Source organism: Lentinus tigrinus (assembly GCF_003813185.1).
Source record: "Lentinus tigrinus ALCF2SS1-7 unplaced genomic scaffold L226scaffold_82, whole genome shotgun sequence".
NCBI lineage: Eukaryota > Fungi > Basidiomycota > Agaricomycetes > Polyporales > Polyporaceae > Lentinus > Lentinus tigrinus.
The window spans coordinates 18527-40064 of NW_027137991.1; the positions used below are offsets into that span (position 1 = coordinate 18527).

A 21538-nucleotide genomic window follows, 5' to 3' on the forward strand; every position below is an offset into this window, starting at 1 on the left:
AGACTTGATGTATGGATGCACTCTCAAACCGGAGGTCTGTATCTGCCAGGGGTCTCCGACGTTCAACAACGGTCAAAATCAACTCGGCCGGTGGGCCCGGGAAGGATGTTGGCCGGAACAGTCACACTGTGTTACTCAAGCTGACAAACCAGCCTGTGAAAGTGGAATGCGTGCATCTGAGGGCACACCACAGAGCTCTTGACTGCGGGTTTTGTTGGCTGAGAACACTCGCCGGACACCGTGTACCCGAGATATATAAGCCACACCGGTACCTGGAGGGTAAATATACCAGTCCCTGAGACGCCGTCAAGGTACCTGCCAGTGTATTTCAAGCGGGTGTTCGGACGCTGGAAAGAGAGCTGAAGCATTTGGCATGACTGCAGCTCACCGTCGGCAGGCATAGTTGCGGCGGATGACTCTCCACCCGAGTCCCGGGCTCGATCCTTTGAAGTGGCTAAGTGCACTTGCAGACCTCTCGAACTATGGTCGGGATTGCGAGTACCTGGTCCCCCGAAATACTGGAAATCGTGAGCCTCCGAGTCGGTGAGCATGGTTCGACGTCTCATTCGATAGTAGATACATAAACACTTCGAATGGGGTGGTACCGCGCATATCGCATTGCTACCGCAGACCGCGCTGTTCATAACAAATATGTTAGCTGCTATTTGGCAGGACTTTGACTCTCGAGTGACGGCGCGCGGTCACGTCGCCGCACAACTCGAAATGCACCGAGCGCCGAGTTACGGGAACGGGGTTTGCAGCAGAAACGCCGTTCCGATAACACGGCGTCGAATGATGCAAAGCCCAACCAGAAGGAGTTTTCTCAGAGAGGAGACACCGGCATGCCACGGCGCTCCCGCGCATGCAATCGGCAAACCATAACTCTCGTGCAAGGGGAGAGAGTTTGCGACGATCGTAGAGCTGGCATGGGGGGACAGTCCTCAGCCGACTCCTAGAACCTGGAGAAGGCAAGCTGCTGCAGAGTTCCCTGCCTCCCCCGCGGCCTCATATTACTACGGCGTAGCTCCTAAAGTTCTCCCGAGACACAGAATAGTGGAGTTTGTGTCTCAGCTCGAAGCCTCGCATCACACCACGCATTCGGACGTAGTTCTGCCCCCTGACCTCGCGGCATTGATCGACGTGCACCTACGATTCTGATCTCACGAATGACAACGCTGTGGTTATACGGTTCAGTTGCCTTTCGCGTATACACGAGCAGCGCACGTATCGTCCACCCGTACGATAGTACTATCTTGCTCGCGGTTCCATTCACGATAGTGCGCCCCGCCGCGTTACCTCCGAGGTCACTGAGAAGAATCATATTCGCAAGCCATGACGGGGGCATGCAAATGCCAAATACCCGGCTCCGGGACATCATCTACCCAGCCAACGACAGTGACGCCCTGCTCAATTGCGTATCCGTTCATGCGGCTCTTGCCATGGAACACCTGCGATGGACAAAGAGAAGACGCAACGAGGCATCGAAGTGCCCACAGAGCATGATCAGTCACATCCACTCCAAGCCTCGCCCAAGCCAGCCAGCGCCACGCACCCAGAATCCGGAAGATCTCCTCCTCGCTCTCCGACGCGATCAGCTTGCCTGCACGGTCGAGTGAGTTCGAGGGTCCGAAGACGCGATCAGTGCTGGGGTCAGATACACGGTGCGACTCACCGGCGCAAAGTTTCCTCCCCCAATCGCTCGGGTCGCGGACGACGCCGACAAACAGCCCTCTCTGGTTCAGGGAGTACCCCATCTTGCGGGCCTTCAAGCGCATCGATCGGTTGAACTGCCGCCGCGCGACCACGAACGTGCGAGCGGCGGTGGAGGTGAGGCGGAGATGTGAGTGTCAGCAACAGCGGCGCGGTGTAGAGGTGGCAGCCACTTACAATGTCGTCCCCAGTGTAGTACAGCAGTGCAGCCCCTCTCGACGTCCATGGCACAGTAAGGAAGTCTGCATGCGGGAGTTGGATACGAGGGTTGGAGATGCGAGTAACGACAACTTCACGTACCTATCCGCCGACGCCGGCTCTGCGCGTCTCTTCTGCAGAGGCCCCGATATACGAGCTCAAGATCTTCGAAGTCCTTCGGAAGGCAAAGGTCGTCGGTGACGATACCCTTCTTGTGCAGCTCTGAAAGGAGACGGCGCAATATACCTGGCACCATTGGTGTATTGATGGGCGGAGGAGGAAGAGTTGAGGATGGTGAATGGATCTACTGATGAGAATGATACTCACCGCGATGCGTCTTTCCGTCGTTCGTCGGCCGCGTTATGAGCACGTCAATGTCTCCGCAATCTGCCTTCCCTCTGTCGCGCTGTGAATATCCCGCCCTGACACGCTGAGAAAACCACTGACCGACGGAAACTACCCATGACGCGGATGAACAACTTCGGGTCGAGTCGTAGGGCTAATGCCACGGATGTCAAGAACGTCCGCCAATACCCAATCGACGGGCTCACCTTCAGCCTCTATGAGGTTGTAAATCTCCTGCACCTCAGCTCTTGGTATCCTCGAGTTGATATCTTGACGAGCAGGACGCGGTCACGAAGGGAACACGAGATACAACAGACCGTGGGCTGAAGACGCACCGTCAAAGTACTTGAACCCTATCTCCTGCGCAATCGATAACTCGATCCCGCCCTTGCGCGCGGCCACGTCCTCCAGCGTTCGAACGCCACTGTTGTACCACATGCGCGCGATGTTGCGTCCTGAGCCACGTCAGTTCAGGTTGCCGTCAACACCTCCTGGACGCCATGAACACTCACCAACGCCGTAGATCTTCTCGAGCATTTTGCACACCAAGAAATCCTCCGTCTTCTCGCATTCGATCCGCCGAAGATTCCCGGTCTTGATTACCTCCATAATCTACCGGACAGTCGGGCGGGCAGGAGTCAGGACAGGGCAAGTGCAGCGCGATCGGATGAGGCGGATCCTGACCTTCTGCGCGGTCTTCGGCCCAATACCGAATATTGCCACCGCTTCCTCTTCTGACTTGATCCTGGTAGGGTATGTGCGCAAAGCACCAATGGCTGCTCCCCATGGGTTGTGACTACGGTCCACCAGCAGATGCGACGAAACTCACCTTTGGCAAGTACAACCCCGCGCCAGTGGTTATCATTGCCGGGCTTCGCAGCATGTATCTCCTGCAGCTCCTGAAGCTACAAGGCGAGATCGCAAGATCCGCCGCTTCATGAGGGAAACGTAAACAACGGGGAGAACACACAAGGAGGCGTACCTTAGCTATAACGTCCAGGTTAGGACAAGGCCCCCGACGCTGCCTCGCATGCTTGTCATCGCAGACAAACTGTCGGGCAAACAGGCGCTCAGGCGGCCGTTAGTGGGGAGAAAGCACGGAAGGAGAACGCACCCTCGACCCCTTGCCCTTGCCTTTCTTGCGGTCAGCGCGTGCGTGGCCCCCGTCCTCTTCCGAATCCGATTCATCATCAGACTCGACAAGCCCGAGCCACTGGAAAGCTGACGTCAACCCCGGCCCTCTCACCCAGAATTCGAAGCATGTAAGGTCAGCTTACCTTCGCGTACCGCTCGGCCCGTGCCTGTTCATAAAACTCTGCCAGCGGGTCGTTCTCCGAGCCAACAACAAATTTCGTCGTCGAGGGTCCTGCTGAGCTGCAATCTGCTGCGCCCGTTGCTGGGGCAAGGGTGGACACGTCGTGGCCGAGCGGTTGGGGAGGGTCCGGGCGTGGGGATGTGGGAGAAGAGGGTGGCGAAGGCAGCCCCGCGTTCGGACTGATCTTCGCTCCATCACCGGGTGACACTTTATCCTGTGTGAAGTCTCTGTATTTATGGGCGTCAGAGTCCCTGAGACACGAGAATATCCAACGGGTGCGACGCACGAGATGTGGCTGATGTCGTCGCTGCTCTGTCCTGGCAGATTGTTATTCGTACTTGCACCGCCGCGGCTCGGCCCATCCTTGGCCGCGCCATTCTTGTTCTGGGCTTCGCGCCCGCGCTTTCTGCGCACGATGTCCCCCCATGGCGTCGTTCCGGCGTCGATACGCTCTTTGAATGTCGCATGGTTGAATAGCCAGTCCATCGGATACTCGTAATTATCTTCATCCTCGGACGCATCGGCAGCATCGCGCGCACCCCCGTCCGTCTGCTCGCCCTTCTCGGTCTTCCGCACTGGCTTGCGGCCCTGCCCGCTCACGATCCAGCTCCACGTCACAGTAGGAATGTGTTCCGGGATGTCGGTCGGCTTCTTCAGCTTGAGCGCATGCAAGAGTGCCGGTCCCATCTCCCGTTCACAAATGATATGCGTGACTTTCTCTGGGTCATATTCGGGAAGGAGCTCGCCACCATGTTTCACGATCTACATAACCACACAGAAGAATCGGTCAGCCACACGGTCCGAGCGCTAGTGGACAAAATCGGCCACCCACGATCCTCATCCGATTCCGCGTGGCCTCCCCAGCCATATTAAAGTCGCCGCCATAGAAAAAAATCCGCTTGCCCCTCAGGAACTGCAGGGGCTTGTTTTTGCCGCCCCGTCGGAGCTCAGCGAACTGTGCCTGAATTACTTTGGCGTATTCGGATGGCGTGTACCGGGGAGGCTTCTCCTTCTTCCCCCTCCCCTTACCCTTTGGCGGCGCCGCGGGAACACTCCTCCCCAACGTCACGGGTTTGGCAGGCTCCCGAGCCTGAGCCCGGGCTCGGGCCTTCGCTTTTCCGGCAGGAACCTTTGACACCGGGGCGACGGGCTCCGGCGCTGTGCTGGGTGGAGTTGTGATGTTGCTGCAATCGGCGGGCGCATCACGATGACTGCCGCCAGCATGATTCGACTCCTTAACACCGCCCGGACGCTTCTGACCGTCAATGTGGACGTCTGCGGAAGAAGCAGGGGACGTCTGGAGCTCCGACTTGCCCGCAGAACCCGTAGACGCGCGTCCTCGAGCGTGCGTAACATGTTCGATCGCAGAGAGTGCGGCAGGTTGGGACAACTCCGCTAGACGTCCTTTCTGCTGGCGTGATTCCACCCCCGTAGAGGCCTCGCTGCAGGCGCAGAGTCATACGATGTAACACGTCAAGACAGAGGCACCAACAGACATACCTGGTTCCGACTAGCGCCTCAGGAGGAGGGGCCATCGCCGCCGAAGCAGCGGTCGGAGTTGGCTGTTCGTCGATGCTCTTCGACTTCTTGTGCTTCCTGCGATCGAGTGGAGGGCCGGCATCATCGGCCTTGCGTTTCCTACGTGACGAATCAATGTCAGCCAGCGACGGCACGGAAGTGAAGCACCAAGAAGCTACCTCTTGAGTGGATCCTCTTCAGGCCGGGAGGGTTCTGGCCGCTTGGCGGTGGTTGCCAACGGGCTGCGCGGGATACTCGAACCCTTGGCGTCGGGCTGCGGCGGGGGAGCAGGGTGCGCGGCTCCGTATCCTTGTAGCAGGCTGATGGAGTCCACGCTGCTAGTGTCTATCGGAATAGTGTCCGGATTGAATGAATAACTTGCGCTTGTGCGGCTGATGATGTATGCGTCAGCGCCGTTCGGTCATACGAAAGAACACCCAGATGCTAGTCTAAGTTGACACGTTCCTCGGTCGTGCCGCAAGTTTGACGTTTGGAACGCACGATCCGTCGGTTAGTTCGAGCAGCCGCACATGGGTGGCCGCGCGTATCGCCCGTTAATGGCTGACATGGTGCAGGATGACACCATCACAACAGCACGGCGAAGAGGCTAGGTCTCTGGAGCGAGCGCGATGCGCTCACTTCAAAGCCCGCCAGGTACGCTGGATGTTGCGGGCTTGTCGGAAACTTGGACTGTGAGAGCGATGGTACTAACGGTGGCGAGGAGCCCGAATGACGGAAATCGCAGTAATGGTTGCAATGATCGTGTGCGAGGCACAAACGACAATAGAAGGGATATAGTAGGGCTAGAGCCACCGATGTCACGCCTAGACCTGAACGTCTTGCGCCTCATGAACAGCACGGCGGCGCCCGTTACCCAACAGGAAAGAGGCGCACCGAGCTGCCAGGGACCACCCGAGGAATAGCGGTGCATTCCAACAGAAACCCAGTGCACATATATCCATGTGTTCTGCAAATTGACCCGCAGAAGGGCTTGCGATCAATGGGAACCACCAACACTCACCTCCTCTGTCTTCGGGCCAGGTAGTCGTCGATGCTCTCGGGAGTACGGTTCATGATGGCATCTTGCTCTGCAAAGAAGAATTCCACGTCTGAGAGCATCCGGCTGAGAAGCCCAGAGGACTGGATTGAGGAAATAGTTCAGAGATGGAGGTGGTTTGAGGTCAAGTTCCGAGGGCGCCATAGCCGCTCGTTCGACTCGATTTGGTAAAACCCGACGGCAAGCCACCGCCACTGCGTGCTTGACTCGAACCAGGATCCGTTTTAGGTCAGTCACTCAGTCTGCTTTGCTGAACTCACTCTGACTGTGCGACTTACCAGGCCAACTTTTTACTGGTTCCGAATGCTCGGAGAAAAAACTAGTGTGGAACAAGATGACGCATATAGTATGCGTTGAACACACGGCCTGCTAGTGCGCCACGCCTACCCCTCGAGGGTAAGTCGTGCTCTGCGTGGTTGCGTGCGCTGATCAGATCCACGCGATCTGTACTTTATTGATTGAGAGAAGGCCCCCTCGAATCTCCTCCACGGCAAGATATGGGCTCCTTGGTCAGTGTGCGCAGCGCTCTTGACTGCCGTCCTGACGTAGACCCCCTTCCTCATGATCGGACATAACGCGTCCATTGAGTACAAGATACCTAGCGCTGCGCCAGAAGCTGCATGCTGAGGCACGGGGGAGCACATGCCCTATCGTAACGCGCAATAAGCGGCGGGTTAACATGTCGACAATCACCGGACGTTAAGCCACCGCGGGAACACCACGAACTTGCCTTACGTGCGGGCTTGCTCAGCAGACTTGCTTGTGCTCTGCGTGCCCATGATCTAGAAGCTTGCGGTACCGCATTGAGGGCCGATGATCTCTCTGTGGCCGACTACCCGCGTTTTTGGTCCTAGGAGACCTGTCTCGTTCTCACGTCGCAGGTGAACGGGAGGTATTAAGGCCTCTGTACGCGGTGTTTTACCTCAATCCACGCATCAAGCTCCCTTTGTGCTTCGCTACCAGCTGGTAAGTATGTCTCATTGATGTGCACTCACTGCTGCCTCGTACTGAGCGCCTACTATGACAGTATATATGGCACCACTCGCGCCCATGTCCAGCATCACACATGGATGTTGGGAGGCACGGATGCCCTGAGAACGATCTCGTTGATTGGTCCTGCGGCGCCGTGTGTCTCGGTCGTTTTAGCCTTAATGGAGGGATTGCTTCCAGGGAGGAGTCGGATGATTGCGTGTGGACGAAGTAGACGCGGAGGGCGCAGGGACTCGGAGGCCTGGGAGGCGGAGTGTGAGATCTGCTGTGATTCCGAATTGCGAAGCATGTACGTGAGGCTGACATCCTTCTTCCGCGATACGGTGGGTCTGTTGAGCGCAGCAGGAGGTCGCGAGGGTGCGATGGGCTGCGATAGGCACGGGTGGCGGACTGATGGCAGTGCTTGGCGGTGTCGGACACTCCGCCGTCGTGCAGGTCGCGAGGCGGGCTCGCGGGGTTGGAGGAGGACAAGCGAGGGGGATAACGCAGGGGATATTCGTCAGCAGCAAAAATGCTTCCGCGCGCGCAGTGGGGGCGTCGCGATCAGCTGATGGTTCTAGCCGCAGTGTTCAATCACTTGGTTCAATCAGGCCGTCGCCTAGTGCGCATTTGGTCCTTTTGGCCATTTTGTGTCTCCGGGAGCATGGACATGTCCCACATTGGGCGCGTACCCTGCCTCTCTTGCTCCCCCGTGTCGACGAGAGTTCCAGACGGCTGTGAACGCAACCGCCTTGGTCGAGCACCTCGGACCGCCCGTGCACGCTGCATCTTGTCGATCCCAACCACCCTGTTCCTGCCACTGAGACTACCAGCATCTCTCGCTCGGCTCCCCTGCGCCTTTTCCAAGCTTGGGGCACGCGTTCCGCAACCGCGTTCCCCGTCCTGACACTCCGCCGCTGAGTTAACGTCGCTGTTGGCGCGGTGTCGGAGTTGTTATTCGACATATATGTGCACTCGCACACATCAGCCCGCCCCCGACCCAATTTTCGCTCTCTTTCGCGCTCTCTGTCTCTCCTCGTATGGCCATCGACTACTCCCACCAGCGCCCTGTTCCCGGCTCCGAATCGCACACCATGCCCCACCCGCACGACGACGGCGACGAGGACGGTCGCAGCGACTCTGATATGTCCGAGGGCATCGTCGAGCTCTCCGCCGACGAGATCCCCGAGTACTTTCAGGAGCGGGGCGGTAGACTCTTCCATTCTCATGGTTCCTGCCCGTATCCTCTGCCCGTGGATGCGGAAGAGCAGCAAGTAAGCGGGACGCCCCCTGATCCTGACTCTGTGCGAGTCGCTGCCTGTTTGCCAGATCGCTGATCGCGGTGTGTGAACAGAGACAAAACGGGCTGCATCAGCTCCTGCGCAGGCTCCTCGGCGGCGAGTTGGCTGTCGGGCCCGTGCGCGAGGTGCTCGCCGCGCTGCCGGGCGAGCAACGGCGCGTGCTCGACCTCGGGACGGGCACTGGCTCCTGGTGCGTATACGTCATCCGTTCCGTGTGTTCTGAAGCCAAGCTTACAGCCTCTTCGCAGGGTGCTTGATATGGCACGCGAATACCCGGACGTGCGCTTTTACGGCGTCGACATAGGTGCGTGCCCGGGCCCATTAACATTCCCTGACTGCCGCCCGATCATGGCGATCTCACCGTCCGCATTCCCCCCGCAGTGCCCATCGCGACCCGCTACCCGCCCCGCAACGTGCTCTTCGAGATGCACGACATCAAGGAGCAGTTCCGCTACGACACGGGCGCCATCGACATGGTCCACGCCCGCTCCGTCACCATGGCCGTACGCGCCCCGTTCCGTTCGCATGCTCGCACATTAGCTCACCAGGCCCCCCGTGCTTCCCAGATTCGCGACTATGGCGCCCTTCTTCCGGAAATAGCCCGCGTGCTGCGCAGGGGCGGCCTCTTCGTCTCCTGCGAGTGGGGAAGGCGTCCTGCCATGGCCGACGGCTCGGACGTCGCCGCTCGTGCCCCCCGCGCCCTCGCCTTCTTCGACGCCGTCCGCAGCACCCTCCTCGAGCGCCGCGGCATCCAGACCGTTGCAGACCGCATCCCCCAACTCCTCGCCGACTCGGGCAAGTTCACCCACATCGTCGCCCGGACCTACCACATGCCCATCGGCGACTGGCCCGACAACCCCGAGATGCGTGAGCTCGGCAGGGAGTACCGCGAGATGGTCGAGCTCTATGCACGCTCCATGCGCGCCGTCCTCCTTGACGGCCGCTGGGCCGCACACGCCGACGACCTCGTTCAGGGCTACATCGATGAAATCTGGAGCGTCCCCGGTTTGGTGTCCATCTGCCACACCGTCTATGCCCGCAGGGGATAGATGGCTGTAGGTTGTCCTTCCGTCGTGTTTCTCTCGTGTCGCTTCCACCATGTTATCTGACTGCTTTCGAGTTGTGTTCGTGCTTTCTCCTTTCTAGCATGCTTTCCCTCGCCATGTCTTCCTATCGCCATCTGCTGTATGACAAAGTATGCCCCTCTATGAATATATATGCCTTATGCCCATGCACTTGCGTAGGTAGGATTTGATGATCACGTTGCAGGTAAGCAGGGTATGCGCATCGGGGCACCAACCCGACTTCATGCTTGCGTTGCGTACCGCGATGATCGTCGTCGATCGGCGCTGGTCGGGTAGCTACTCAAGATGCGGTTCGCGGATCCGTGCTAACGCAGCTCGTCTCTGGCCAATACCCTTTGGAACAACTCACTCTTCCCTGAGAGCCATGAGGCTTGCCATCGGTGCTCGCGTACTATGCACAATTCGAAGCTTAGCCTGTGTACGTGTCCTCGGGCTCGCACGACCAGTGTCGTCACCTGGCAGATATTCTTCCACGGTCGGGCGCAAGCCTCTGAATACAGATGTAGCGGTAGTCGTACATCTTTGTCTCGCGCAATACGAGGCCAGCATGTAGTATCTCGAACACCGGAAGACGCATGTATGGTGTTGTCACGACAGTGTATGTAGTACGAGATATCAAAATGACAGAGCAGGGGAGACGTGCGATAGGGAGTATTGTGTGTGAACAAGAAGCGATTTCGGCCTGCGAGCATCGCAGGAACACGTAGACAGGACAGTGCGAGGAAACGGAGAAGGGTCGGGGCGCAGGTGAACTGGGTGCGGAGGGTCGTAGCGAATTGCGATACGACCACGAGTCACGAACGCAGCATGATGGCCCACTTCAAGACGCGTCGGCATCATCATCACAACGGGAGGCCCACGATGGCACGGTAGAAGTCGAGGAGGGATGGTCGGAGGGCGCTCTCTCCACCGAGAAGTCTGAGATGCCGTTGCGCTCAACTTCCGAGTCTACCGGTGGGGACTCGGATGCACCAGCAGCAGTGCGGACAGCGGCACGGTCTTCCACCGTCGCAGTGCAGGACATGTTGCTGAGAGCCGGAGCGTTCCCGGTGCTAGTGGTAGGCGGTGCGACTTCAGGCACAGTTGGACCCTCGGGGGAACCCATGGTCGACTCGGACCCAGGGGAGGTAATGGAGGCAGTAGAAGAATTCCTGGAGGCTGGTGACGTCCCCTGGATGGCATGATGCTCGCTGCCTGCAGGAGACGATACATCGGGGATGCTGATCATTGTAGAATCAACTACCGGAGAGAGCGTCGCTGAAGTCCCCCGGGCCAGAGAAGTCGACTGGACGTTGTCTGCAGCGGGAGTCTGATGAAGAAGGAATAATGTCGTGAGCTTTTCGCAAGCGTGTCGCTGATATATGTGCGTACCTTCCCCTGTTCTGAATCGTCGAGCAAGTTTTGCTTGAGCGCTCTAATCCAAGCTGCGTTGCGGGCGTGTATCCATCCCCATTCCTTGTTCTCATGAGTCATATCCAGAAACTTGGACATGGCTTGGATAAACTTCGGCAAGAGTAGATCTGCATCCTTCTCGTGAAGTTCGCGGAGCGCATCAAAGACCCCTTGGACGTCAGAGAAAAGTTGTAGTGACCGTGGTGTGGACAGGAAAACCGAGAATTCGTCCAGCGCACTGACAACCTGCGCACGCATGGCCTGGTACTCCAGATCATTGGGCTTGTAGTCCGGAGATCCGAGAGAAGGTATGCAGCAGATAGTGCATTGGAGAGAGTTGAGGGCCAGACGTGTCTCATCTTCATCAGCGGATGTGCGTCGGCGATTCCATTCCTGCTGACAAGTGGAGGCGACTGTGAAGTGCAAGATCGCGTCAGCTCAGAGAACATCAATGCAACGGTGCTTTTGCAGACCAACCATACCGGCGGATATCATTTCCAAGACCAATATCAGCAACCCGTAGTACGAACAACCACAGCTCCCGGTCTAGCAACGTCTCTGCGATGTTCACTTCACCAGGGGGTAACATGTCATGGTCATAGTAGTGGTATATGATACGCACAAAGTCTGCGCAGGCTAAACGCGTCCAGGGAATATCTGTTACAGCATGACGTCTGTTTATATCGATGTATCTGTACGCGGTCTTCAGCGCATCAGCCAATGAAGATTGCGACAGAGCCATGTCACTGCGGGGGGCCATCATGAGGGCGACGATGGCACCGCTCCACAAGCATGGGTGCACCGCCTGCATTGACCAGTGATGTCTATCTTTTCCCCAGTGCGCGACATTTGCAGATACGATTGCTTGAAAGCACTGTCTCGAGACGTCGGGGGGGAGGTCTGTGATGTTGACAGCGGCGTGATGGAGGTAGTCGGTATTCATGCCGGTGGTATATGCTGTGGCTACCATGTCGCCATCTACCTGGTTGTCGAGCTCGGAAAGAATGGAGAGTTCCATGCCGCGCCACTTCAGTGTCAAATCGATATCGGGATTGATAAGCTTCCACACACTGTAGATGCGAGGATGCTCCTTCTGAAACTCCTCCTTCTCGAATGACGCCAGTGGTAGGACAGTAGAGCAATAACGGCCGACTATCAGGGAGGAAACCAGCTGGAGACCGGGATAGAGCAGTTTTCTCAATGGCCTCGTAAGTTCATAGAGTGCTCGCGACGGTGGAGAAAGGTAGGAGCAATGGGTCGCGAAACTCGGGAGAACGATAGTGGATATGGAGAAGATGGCCAGCACGCCGACGAGGAGACTTGCAACAATTGCCACGGTGCGATTGAGTTGCCACAAGAGGATTAGAAGCCCAGCGAAGAACAGCGCTGAGGCTATCTGGAGGAGTACCGGGAGGACGGCAACGATCTCCTTCACGTGCCATCGCTGCAGACTGTTCAGACGCAACTGGCGGAGACGTGCGATCTGTCGCGATGTCCCGGAAAGCCCGGAGCTGTACTCGTTCAGCCATTGCTTGACCATAATGCCGACGGACGCGGCGGAAAGGCTGAAGATGAGGCTCGAGAACCAGAGCGCGTTGAGCCAGACGGCCCACAGTGGTGGGGAGGATGGCGTAGGATCGGGGCGAACGAACGCGGGTTGTGTGGAGTTGACCGAGGGAGGGTTGATGGAGAAGCTGCTGAGCTGCGCTGAGATTTTCTCAAGCGCGAGGATGACGGGATCGACGGGAGGCGCGGGCGTGAGGAGTTGGTATGACTGGACGTTGAAGGCAGTTAGAATCGCTGAGAACAAACCCGCCTTGAGTAGTGCGGAGCAGTCAGTCAGGCGATTCAGGTGACAGACCAGCGAACTTACAAAGACGAGCAGGGTGTCGATCTCCTTGTTCCATCGCTCGACCATTTCGTCGCTGTACTTCTTCACGATGTTTGCCGTTTCGTCCCAGGCTTTGGCGCGCTCCTCTTCTGTGAAGAACGTCTTCCTGGCATACCAATAATCCTATCTCTCGCATGAGCCATGTCTGCACCGTCGTATGCCATCCTGGCACAATCCTGCACGCACTTCGAGAGTCTCAGCGGTCTCCCACTTGGGTCTTTCGTTTTTCGCCTGGTTTAGGTTCGGTATCTAAGAGTGCTCCGTCAACCCAGCAGGACTTCATAATGAGAGGTCTTCATACTCACCACAGGTCGTTCTTGCTGTTCCCCCTCTGCCAGTAGTATCTCCGGAAGAGGAGGCGTGGCGGACTCAGGATGTACTTCGCCAGGGCCCGCCGTAGTGGAAGGACCCGGTGCATTAGTCATCGCGATTTCTTCAGGCATCGTAGCTCGCGGCGAAAGATCGATTTGCAAGAGGTATCACAGAGGATGGGAGTGTGTGAGTGGGAAGTCCCGAGGAACGAGGCCCTCGGAAACCAGCTGTTACAGGGCAGGCCGGGGCGATGCGCGAAGAACCCTAATCCGCATTCCGTCAAACTCTATGAAGAGGGGAAGTCGCGCCCCGTGGTGGCCCGCGTCAGACGCAAAGGAGCTGTACGACCCTCGGGAGTTTTGAATCGCATAGTATGATCTAGATCTGAGAAGATAGTTCAGCGGCTGGTAATGTTGCAGACATTGTCAAGGATTACGAGGTTAAGGTCACTCATCCCATCCCGGGACTCGCTATACCAGTGTCCTAGTACTTTCGTCCAGCCTATAACGTACTCTCGTACTCCGTCGAGGACCAGAGTAAGCCTGTGAGACGCCGACGCGGAATAGGGCGCGTCTAGTTGGCTCGGCACAAGCCGGAACGGGGAGGCGCCGGGAGGACTGGGTGTGGCCGTCGCCCGCGGTGCTGTCTTCCTCCTCTGCTTTCCCTACTCTATTCCTCGTATTCTCCATGCTGGCAGCCAGAGCGTCGGCCGCGCGCAGTGCGTCGCGTATTGCCCGTAATGCCCGCAAGTTCGCCACCGTCGTCGACTCCGCCGGCGTGAAGGTCGCAGCCGCCGACAACGGCGAGCCCACCACTGCTGTCACCTTCCTCGTCAAGGCAGGCAGCAGGTACGAGCCCAAGCCGGGTGTTGCGCACGCCCTGAAAAACTACGCGTTCAAGGTGTGTTTTCATGCAGGGGAGGAGTACAGAATGCGGAACTTATGCATGTGACGAAAACTAGAGCACCGACAAGCGTTCGTTCTTGGGCACCGTCCGGGAAGCGGAGCTCTACGGCGGTGTTCTCTCCTCAAGTCTCTCGAGGGAGCACCTGGCGCTGACGGCGGAGTTCCTGCGCGGCGACGAGTGAGTTCTCCGCATATGCCATGTCATCTTTCCCCCGACCCAACGACCGCGCCCAGGGCATTCTTTGTCGACGTCCTCTCCTCTTTCCTCACCTCCGCCAAGTTCACCCGCTACGAGCTCACCGAGACCGTTGGCCCCGTCTGCGAGGCGGAGTCGACCGCCGCACTCCACGACCCCGCGACCCACGCTCTCGAGCTCGCCCACGCGCTCGCCTTCCGCAACGGTCTCGGCAACTCCATCTTCGCTACCCCCGGCCACCACGTCACTGCTGAGGACGTCAAGGCGTTCGCGCAGTCCGTCTTCGGCGCGGGCAACGTCGCGGTCCTCGGCACCGGTATCGAGGCGGGCGCACTCGAGGAGCTCCTCCAGAAGTCCCTTGGCAAGTTCTCGAGCTCTGCTTCGCCCTCGTCGACGCCCTCGAGCTACTTTGGCGGCGAGTCGCGCATCGGCGCACACCACGGCCCCCAGACCGTGTTCGTCGGCTTCGGCACGGCGGGCGCACCCGCGCCTGAGCTCGCCGTCCTTGCGTCGCATCTTGACCCTACGCCCTCCGTCAAGTGGTCGCAGGGTACCTCGCCCATTGCTGCGAGCGTCCCTGCCGGCACGTCCGTACGGCCGGTTCTCCTGCCCTACTCGGACGCGTCCCTCTTCGGTCTCCTCGTCCAGGGCCAGACGACCGCCGATGTGAAGACTGCGGCCAAGGCCGCCGTCGACGCTCTCAAGACTGCTGGCTCGCTCAAGGGTGAGGAGCTCCAGAAGGCGGTCGCGAAGGCCAAGTTCTCTGCCGCCAGCGCTTTCGATGTCCGTGACGGCCTCGTCTCTACCGTCGGTCCCAAGGTCAGTACTTCGTAGATATGTGCCATCTGCGAGCGCTCATGTGTGACTGTCTGCAGATCCTCTCTGGTTCTCCCGCATCCATCACCGACGCCATCTCCGCTCTGGAGAAGGTCGACGCTTCTGCTTACTCGAAGGTACGTCTTTTTTCAGAAGTTACTTTCCCAACGCCTCGGAGGTCTGACGCGCATATCGACCTCATAGGCTGCCTCCTCGTTGCTCAAGAGCAAGCCGACGTTCGTCGCAGTCGGTGACATCGCGTCGCTCCCGTACGCGGACGAGCTCGGTCTTTGAGCTATTCACTGGCAAAAATAGACTATAGCTCGTGTCAATAAACCTCTTTTCCTGGGCACGCATCTATGATTTCCTTCATTGCCTCCGCTGCAACTTTAGGGCGCTCTGTCCTCCATCATGCTCCAGCATTCGAGCTTCAAGCTTCAAGCTTCACGGCCTGCGCAGACCTCCGGACCCGCTCGTGTCGTGGGATTTGTGTGCCGGGATCTGCGCGAGTCTATCTCATCGGATATCCCTGTGAGCGAATTGTCAATGTTGATTGTCGTGTTGTCCGATGCATGTGCACCGCTTTTTGTAGCGCAACCGCGGCCTGGCTTCTCCTTCGTGGCGTTTTTGTTTGTTTTTGAGTTCGGGTTTCGGTGCGCCGTTGGACGGGCCGCGGGCCAATGGCGTTTTTCGTGCAGATCTATCTGTCTGGCAGTGTCCCCGGGTCGTGCGCGAGTGCCTGTTTGCCGGGTGCTTCGCCGGATGACCAATGTCGAAGTTTGTTTGTGTCGGACGCTGGGAGGGGACCGGTGAGTGGTGCGTAGCATGTGCGTGCGAACCGTCGTATGTTTCCTTGGAATCCGGCTTCGACACGAAAGTCGAGTGTCACTGGAAGATAACGGGGTCATCTACTCTCCCTGTGACGCCGACGCTGTATGATCATTCATTGCATGCGCCGAGAAGGTGCTACCAAACTTCGGAGCGGCCGACGAGGATGTTCAAACATACTGCGCCGCCGTCGACGATGTCTTATGATCCTTGGTAAGCCATTACGTTGGCTCTTCGACCTCCTCCGGTTTGCTGATGCGCTGTCCTAGTACAGTCTTGGTGTTACCTGTTCTTGCTTAGATGGCGGCTGAGGGTCGTCCACTCACGGCGTGTACATGGTCCACCACGTTGTACGACCTCTCCGTCGCATAGAGTTTGATAGTCTATGGAAAATTTTCTCGCCTCACCACGCCGCGGTGCTCTGTTACACACGTTGGAATGGCCTGCAAGCCTGTAGGTCAGAGTCGCTCCTCAGCCTTTTCCTCTTGTCGCTCATCCACTACCACCATCCTCTCACTGCCGCGTAGCCGACCCATCCCTTACTGCTCCACTCGACGTTCATGAACATCGAGATGACTGAACCCCACCATAACCCTCCCCCTAGGTTGGGTACAGGACAAGTACCGCAGCCCGGTAGTCCAGCAGGTGGCGGCCAGAGTGAACAACCGGAGATCTCGCCACAGGTCAGTACGATTGTGTTGAGCGTCTACTGTGTAGGTGAAGCTGACCAGAACTGTCTCTATAACAGAGAGCAGAGCAGAGAAGAAAGGAACCGTGGGAGACTGCTGAAACCCTGGAGGTAGGTGCTTGTTCTTCGGAGATCTTGTGTGTGGCATCGCTGAATCCTAGGATGACAAGAATACTGGAAGGAGAGGAAGACCTTCTTCACGCACGAGGAGCGCGACGAGGCCTGGAAGGAGACATCGAAGAACTTAGAGGCGTACAGCGACAAATTGGTTGAACGCTGGAACAAGGAGATTGATACATTGCTCGTTTTCGTAAGTCAGATCTCAGTTCAACTTGGCCGCTCACATTGACAAGTCTTGACTCGTAACAGGCAGGATTGTTCTCGGCGATTTTGACAGCTTTCAACGTCAACGTCCAGTCCTACCAGCTCCTCACCCCTCCGCCTCCTGACCCTGTTCTCACTGCTCTCGAGAGGATCTCAGCACAGCTGAGCAGCTCCTCGATCAACCCTCCCTCCGTCAACTCCACAGCACCGGCATTCGTCAACCATGACCCCACCCCTCCTCCCCCGCCACGATACGCCGTTTGGTTGAACGCGCTCTGGTTCTCGAGCCTCATCTTCAGCCTCTCAGCGTCGTCAATCGCCATCATGGTCAAGCAATGGCTGAACGAGTACAATGCAGGGCTCACCGGGACGCCGCGAGAGATCGCACGTCTACGCCAGCTGCGAATGGACAGTCTGAAGCGTTGACACGTGAAGGAGATCGTCGCCATGCTTCCCGTCCTTCTACAGATCGCTTCGGCACTGTTCTTTGCTGGACTTTTGGTCCTTCTGTGGCAGCTCGATCGCACGGTGGCCATCGTCGAGAGCGTCTTTGTCGGGATGCTGGTTATCTTCTCCCTGACCACTATCATTCTCCCCAGCATGACGACACATTGCTCCTACATCTCGCCGCCCTCACGCGCACTTTTTGTGCTCAAGCGGTCGTTGCCCGTTTTCGTGATCAAGTTGCCGTACCAGCTATCCTCCTGGATCGTCCGGCACTACATCTACTCGTTGCCGCTACGGAGTTCGCAACAGGAAGAATTCCGACAGGCGCATTCTCTGACATACCGCGTGTGAAAGTTCTTGCATTCAGAAGACAGTTCCACAGGGGATAATCGCACAGCAGTACACTGGGACGCGAAGGAGCGTACTGTCTTCTCCCGACTTAGCGAGAGCCTAGACGTCGAGGTCATAGCAACATCATACACTGCCACGATGAATATCAACTACCTCCGTCACGCTACGGTCTGCATGACAGAGCCGACGACGCGCGCTGCGATGAGGTGCTCCAGTGAAATAGAAGCGGCCACCACCAAGCATTGGGGAGACCCTCGGGAGGGGCGTGCGGCAATGGGCTCCGAGGTGCATCCGGCCATGTGGAACGGCACCAACATCACCCTCATGATGATCGCCGACGACGACAACGATTGACCGCAAGCTTCACTGGCCGCTGCCTTGGAGGATGAGTTCCGAGCAGTCAATCGCCATGTTCAGTCAGGCACTCCATTGACTCGTTTACTCTGCGTAGATTTGGCACGTATCATCCGTGACAATTGCCTGCAGCTCGACATTCTGGATGAACGAAAACGACCTCTCCATGGCTATGACGTTTCTCTCTCTGTGTATTGAGAGGATAGTGAACTCATGAATTGCGCGAACGGACAGCGTGCATGCTTCGGCCGTCCAAGCCCACTTGATCTGCCTGTTTTATGACGACTTCGTGAGCACTGAGCTGATCTCAGCTCTCCAGTCCACCAGGACATACCTTGACACCACAAGGCCGGTATGGTGGTCTGTGTCAATTGCCGACCGCCGCCCGACCAGCTCACCGTGATAACGACAGCCAGCGAGGGTAGGGCTTCTCACTGGGACTCTTTCTGTACACACTCGATACCGCAACCGAGGGCGCACGAGATCATGCAACCTAGCTAAGTTAGCCCGCGCTGAACGAAACACGGGCGAGAGTACTCAACTTGGGTACCGGCGACGTACGGTTGCTATTGCGCCTGTTGCGAAGTCCGAAGCAGTCGACAGGACAATACAAGACCGGCGCGACCCACTGGACTGCTGTGCGCAGGAGACCTGGGTGCATCCAAGTTCAAGTTGCCCGCGACCAGCGCCGCGTGATGGTCAAAGGAGCACAGATCTTTGCCGTTGACAGTGTCGATATGAACGTTCGACTGGCTCAAGTGGGGCAAGCGGGACTGTTTCAGTGCGACGGTGAAAATCCTCGCATTCGAGTCCCTGTTAAATATGCGGGCGTTAGCCAACAGCTATGTAGATGTGAGTTGAACTCGGCGTACCGGCTTGGTAGGAGCGCGGGGAGAACAGCCTAATGGGCGTGATACGTACTAGGAAAGCCAGGTGCAAGTATAGAATACTTCAGTCAGCGAGGGCACGCCGGGCGTAATACACTCACACATTCCATCGCCCCGCAATATCTTCAGAACCAAGGCATCCGAGTCGCCAGCACTGTGAGTAGGAGTTCCGAGTCATGCGTATCTTTACAGTACTGTGCGTCGGCAGCGAGCATGAACATGTTTTCCCAACACGATTCAGATGGTGGCTTGTATCTTGTAGGCAGACGACTAGACGGGCTGACAGAGGGGGAAGTCGATTGTTGGTCCGACACAACTGCAGCTGGTTACTGTGGAGGCTGCGTGGGCGCTGGCTCGCGTGGCGGCCACGTGCGTGATACGATGATGTCGGTGCTTGCTATGTACTCGTACAGTACATACTCAACTAGTCAACGTAGTCAACTCTTGCAGCACTCTCTCTGAGACGTCTAGACGGACCACGCATCCTCTCCACCATATTGACACTATCTGACGCAAAATTGCCATCATATACTGTACGCCAACGGCAACCCGCCACCGTCTCAAATTTCTGCGGCAAACAACCAGGTCAATACCGTCATCATCTTCGTCAAGGTTGGAGGCAGGAATGCAGGGTTTGAGAGTTGAGTGTGCGCTCAAAGAGTACGAGCTCTGTATGTATGTTTTGCGTGTGCGAGGTGCGTGACAAGTTCTCCAGGTCAACCTGTGCCCCGACTTCTCCCATGTCCAAATGCCATGCGCTTCTTGAATGCTCTGAGGACGAACATTGACAGCAGAGTCCCGCGCGGAAGCTGTGAGTTATCTGTGTATCCTGTCATTCTCATTCCCATTCAGGGAGCTCTCTGATGTCCCTCTTTGTAGTTTCTCCCTCCGGCTGTTCGGAATAGCTGAACAACACTGTCAGTCTCGTGTGCGATGCCTACACGACCGCTTACGACCTCGCAATGCATGCTGTAAGTCTACGCCCGTGCGCACCACACCCTCATCACCACTGAACAGCGAAGAGTTTGCACTTACTGTCTTTCCCGCAGTCAACTTCGTCATGCTCGACACAACTATTCAACTCGGATCCATCGGAAAGCTTCTCGAGGCTACCCATATCCGCCCTGGAGAAGGGCGACACTTGTGCTTACTCAAGGTACGTTTCATCCTCGAAATTATGCTTGCAGCGCCTCGAAAGTCTTGCGCGCATGTCTACCCTATAGGCTACCTCCTCGTCAAGAGTCGGCCGACGTTCGTCGCGGTCGGGGATCTCATGCCGCTCCCACACGCAGACGAGCTCTGTATTTCAGTGATCAATGGCATAAAACCATAGCCTGTGTCAACGTACTTCGCCTCAAATCTAGGGCGCTCGGTTCTCTGGCTTCGAGCTTGTCGTGGGACCTGGGTGCCCGGCGCGAGTGAGTCTATCTGGCCAAATGTTCTGTGAGCAGATTGTCAATCCAAGATGTCGACGTTCATTGTGCGCTGGTGACCGCTTTCATAGCGGAACACGGCTGCTTCTCCTTCGCGGCTTTTAGATCAAGGCTTCGGTGGGATATAGAGTGATCTGCCAGTGTCAGGCGCAGTTACTGTTTGCCGGCTGCTTGACCTGGGCCTGCTGACCGATGCCGTTTTGTGTCAGAACGAGCTCGTTTCTCCTGCTCCTATAGTCTGAGTTCAGGCTTTGGAGCTGCGTTGCACTGACTCCCAACTTATGAAGCTTCTGTGCGACACACTGTCCTGTCAGAGGCTCAGAGTGTGCACACGTGCTATTGGGCACTAGATGTGTGGCTGAGTTCGGCGCTCTGTTTGTGCTTGGAGTCATGATACTAGTCACTAGGTCCCTTTGCATCCGACGTGGCAGGCACGCTGTGGTTGATTGATTGGCTGAAGGCGTCGAGCGGACTGGACTTGGGCCGTTGAGACGTCTCAGGCTGTCAACGGCGTGGACATTGGTAACCATGAGGTGCGACTTCCCATCCTCAGAGTGGTCAATGGACATTAAGTGGAGTTCCCGGCGCATCGCCCTACCCTGCCCTGTAACACGCTCTCGAGGACGTAGTAGGTATCACTTTCCCTCAGACCTCTTGCCACTGCCACTGCACTCCCATCCTCGAACCTCCTACAAACCGACTATTCGCTTCTCCCTACGATGCCTGAAACAACTGAGACGACCGCACGACCGGGTCCTTCCAGTACGACGGGCCCTCGCGAAGTGCACCCGGAGCCTGCCAGTAGCGTCGAGCCCGGAGGAGGCATACCTGAGGGCAAACAGTCAGAGAATCCACTGTCAACGGTAAGTATCAAGGCTCTCTTCGAGTATTCAACTGGCCTGATGTAGTATTGTTCAATGCAGGAACCAAAGCAGGCGGAAAAGGAAAGACCCAAGTGGGAGACTGCTGAGACTCTCGAGGTGAGTGACGTTGAAATGTGGGCCATCATGAATGGCATGCGACATTGCGGATACGGCTCATGCGAGAGGTAGGAACACTGGCGTGCCAGGAAGACGTTCTTCACAGAAGAAGAGCACGCGAAAGCCTGGGACGAAACGGCGAACATCGTGAAGAAGTACAGCGACGAAATGGTCGAGCGATGGAACAAGGAGATCGACACCCTGCTCGTCTTTGTAAGTTCGCTGGTCTGTCATCT

General features: G+C 57.3%; 9 protein-coding genes across 9 annotated transcripts; 6 read left to right on the forward strand and 3 right to left on the reverse strand.

The window, feature by feature from the left end:
* Positions 1-1337: 1337 nt before the first annotated feature.
* On the reverse strand, positions 1338-6325 carry L226DRAFT_541113 (uncharacterized protein). The gene is made up of 20 exons (XM_067682006.1): positions 6108-6325; positions 5266-5478; positions 5069-5206; positions 4401-5010; positions 3855-4330; positions 3531-3795; positions 3368-3466; positions 3236-3304; positions 3083-3158; positions 2938-3029; positions 2766-2865; positions 2589-2708; positions 2460-2522; positions 2356-2407; positions 2236-2306; positions 2011-2154; positions 1888-1952; positions 1673-1787; positions 1553-1600; positions 1338-1448 (listed from the first exon to the last, which is right to left on the reverse strand). Exons 1-20 carry the CDS (start codon positions 6158-6160, stop codon positions 1408-1410), a joined length of 2910 nt encoding a protein of 969 aa, XP_067528509.1. The 5' UTR covers positions 6161-6325; the 3' UTR covers positions 1338-1407.
* A 1881-nt stretch (positions 6326-8206) lies between these two features.
* On the forward strand, positions 8207-9462 carry L226DRAFT_548717 (S-adenosyl-L-methionine-dependent methyltransferase; the record flags this gene model as incomplete). The annotated part of the gene is made up of 5 exons (XM_067682623.1): positions 8207-8416; positions 8467-8603; positions 8662-8717; positions 8795-8916; positions 8980-9462. 5 exons carry the CDS (start codon positions 8207-8209, stop codon positions 9460-9462), a joined length of 1008 nt encoding a protein of 335 aa, XP_067528510.1.
* A 1551-nt stretch (positions 9463-11013) lies between these two features.
* Positions 11014-13467, reverse strand: L226DRAFT_385615 (uncharacterized protein). The gene is made up of 5 exons (XM_067674426.1): positions 13087-13467; positions 12968-13030; positions 12764-12904; positions 11373-12706; positions 11014-11303 (listed from the first exon to the last, which is right to left on the reverse strand). The coding sequence occupies exons 1-5, from the start codon at positions 13222-13224 to the stop codon at positions 11255-11257; spliced, it is 1725 nt and encodes a 574-aa protein (XP_067528511.1). The 5' UTR covers positions 13225-13467; the 3' UTR covers positions 11014-11254.
* A 313-nt stretch (positions 13468-13780) lies between these two features.
* On the forward strand, positions 13781-15304 carry L226DRAFT_576830 (LuxS/MPP-like metallohydrolase; the record flags this gene model as incomplete). The annotated part of the gene is made up of 5 exons (XM_067685449.1): positions 13781-13993; positions 14055-14176; positions 14233-15013; positions 15070-15147; positions 15215-15304. The coding sequence occupies 5 exons, from the start codon at positions 13781-13783 to the stop codon at positions 15302-15304; spliced, it is 1284 nt and encodes a 427-aa protein (XP_067528512.1).
* Positions 15305-16276: 972 nt separating this feature from the next.
* Positions 16277-17276, forward strand: L226DRAFT_564123 (uncharacterized protein; the record flags this gene model as incomplete). Its single annotated transcript, XM_067683613.1, has 5 exons — positions 16277-16291; positions 16366-16521; positions 16587-16637; positions 16708-16836; positions 16896-17276. The coding sequence occupies 5 exons, from the start codon at positions 16277-16279 to the stop codon at positions 17274-17276; spliced, it is 732 nt and encodes a 243-aa protein (XP_067528513.1).
* Positions 17277-17291: 15 nt separating this feature from the next.
* On the forward strand, positions 17292-17504 carry L226DRAFT_427922 (uncharacterized protein; the record flags this gene model as incomplete). The annotated part of the gene is made up of 1 exon (XM_067674669.1): positions 17292-17504. A coding segment is annotated over one exon (213 nt), but the record flags the coding sequence as incomplete, so codon positions are not given.
* Positions 17505-19312: 1808 nt separating this feature from the next.
* Positions 19313-20223, reverse strand: L226DRAFT_541117 (uncharacterized protein). The gene is made up of 5 exons (XM_067682007.1): positions 20113-20223; positions 19939-20045; positions 19769-19860; positions 19605-19700; positions 19313-19549 (listed from the first exon to the last, which is right to left on the reverse strand). Exons 3-5 carry the CDS (start codon positions 19855-19857, stop codon positions 19543-19545), a joined length of 192 nt encoding a protein of 63 aa, XP_067528515.1. The 5' UTR covers positions 19858-19860; positions 19939-20045; positions 20113-20223; the 3' UTR covers positions 19313-19542.
* On the forward strand, positions 19510-20382 carry L226DRAFT_541118 (uncharacterized protein). The gene is made up of 5 exons (XM_067682008.1): positions 19510-19584; positions 19684-19700; positions 19769-19860; positions 19939-20045; positions 20113-20382. Exons 3-5 carry the CDS (start codon positions 19852-19854, stop codon positions 20309-20311), a joined length of 315 nt encoding a protein of 104 aa, XP_067528516.1. The 5' UTR covers positions 19510-19584; positions 19684-19700; positions 19769-19851; the 3' UTR covers positions 20312-20382.
* Positions 20383-21041: 659 nt separating this feature from the next.
* On the forward strand, positions 21042-21515 carry L226DRAFT_527557 (uncharacterized protein; the record flags this gene model as incomplete). The annotated part of the gene is made up of 3 exons (XM_067679132.1): positions 21042-21185; positions 21246-21302; positions 21375-21515. Coding segments are annotated over 3 exons (342 nt in total), but the record flags the coding sequence as incomplete, so codon positions are not given.
* Between the last annotated feature and the right edge of the window lie 23 nt (positions 21516-21538).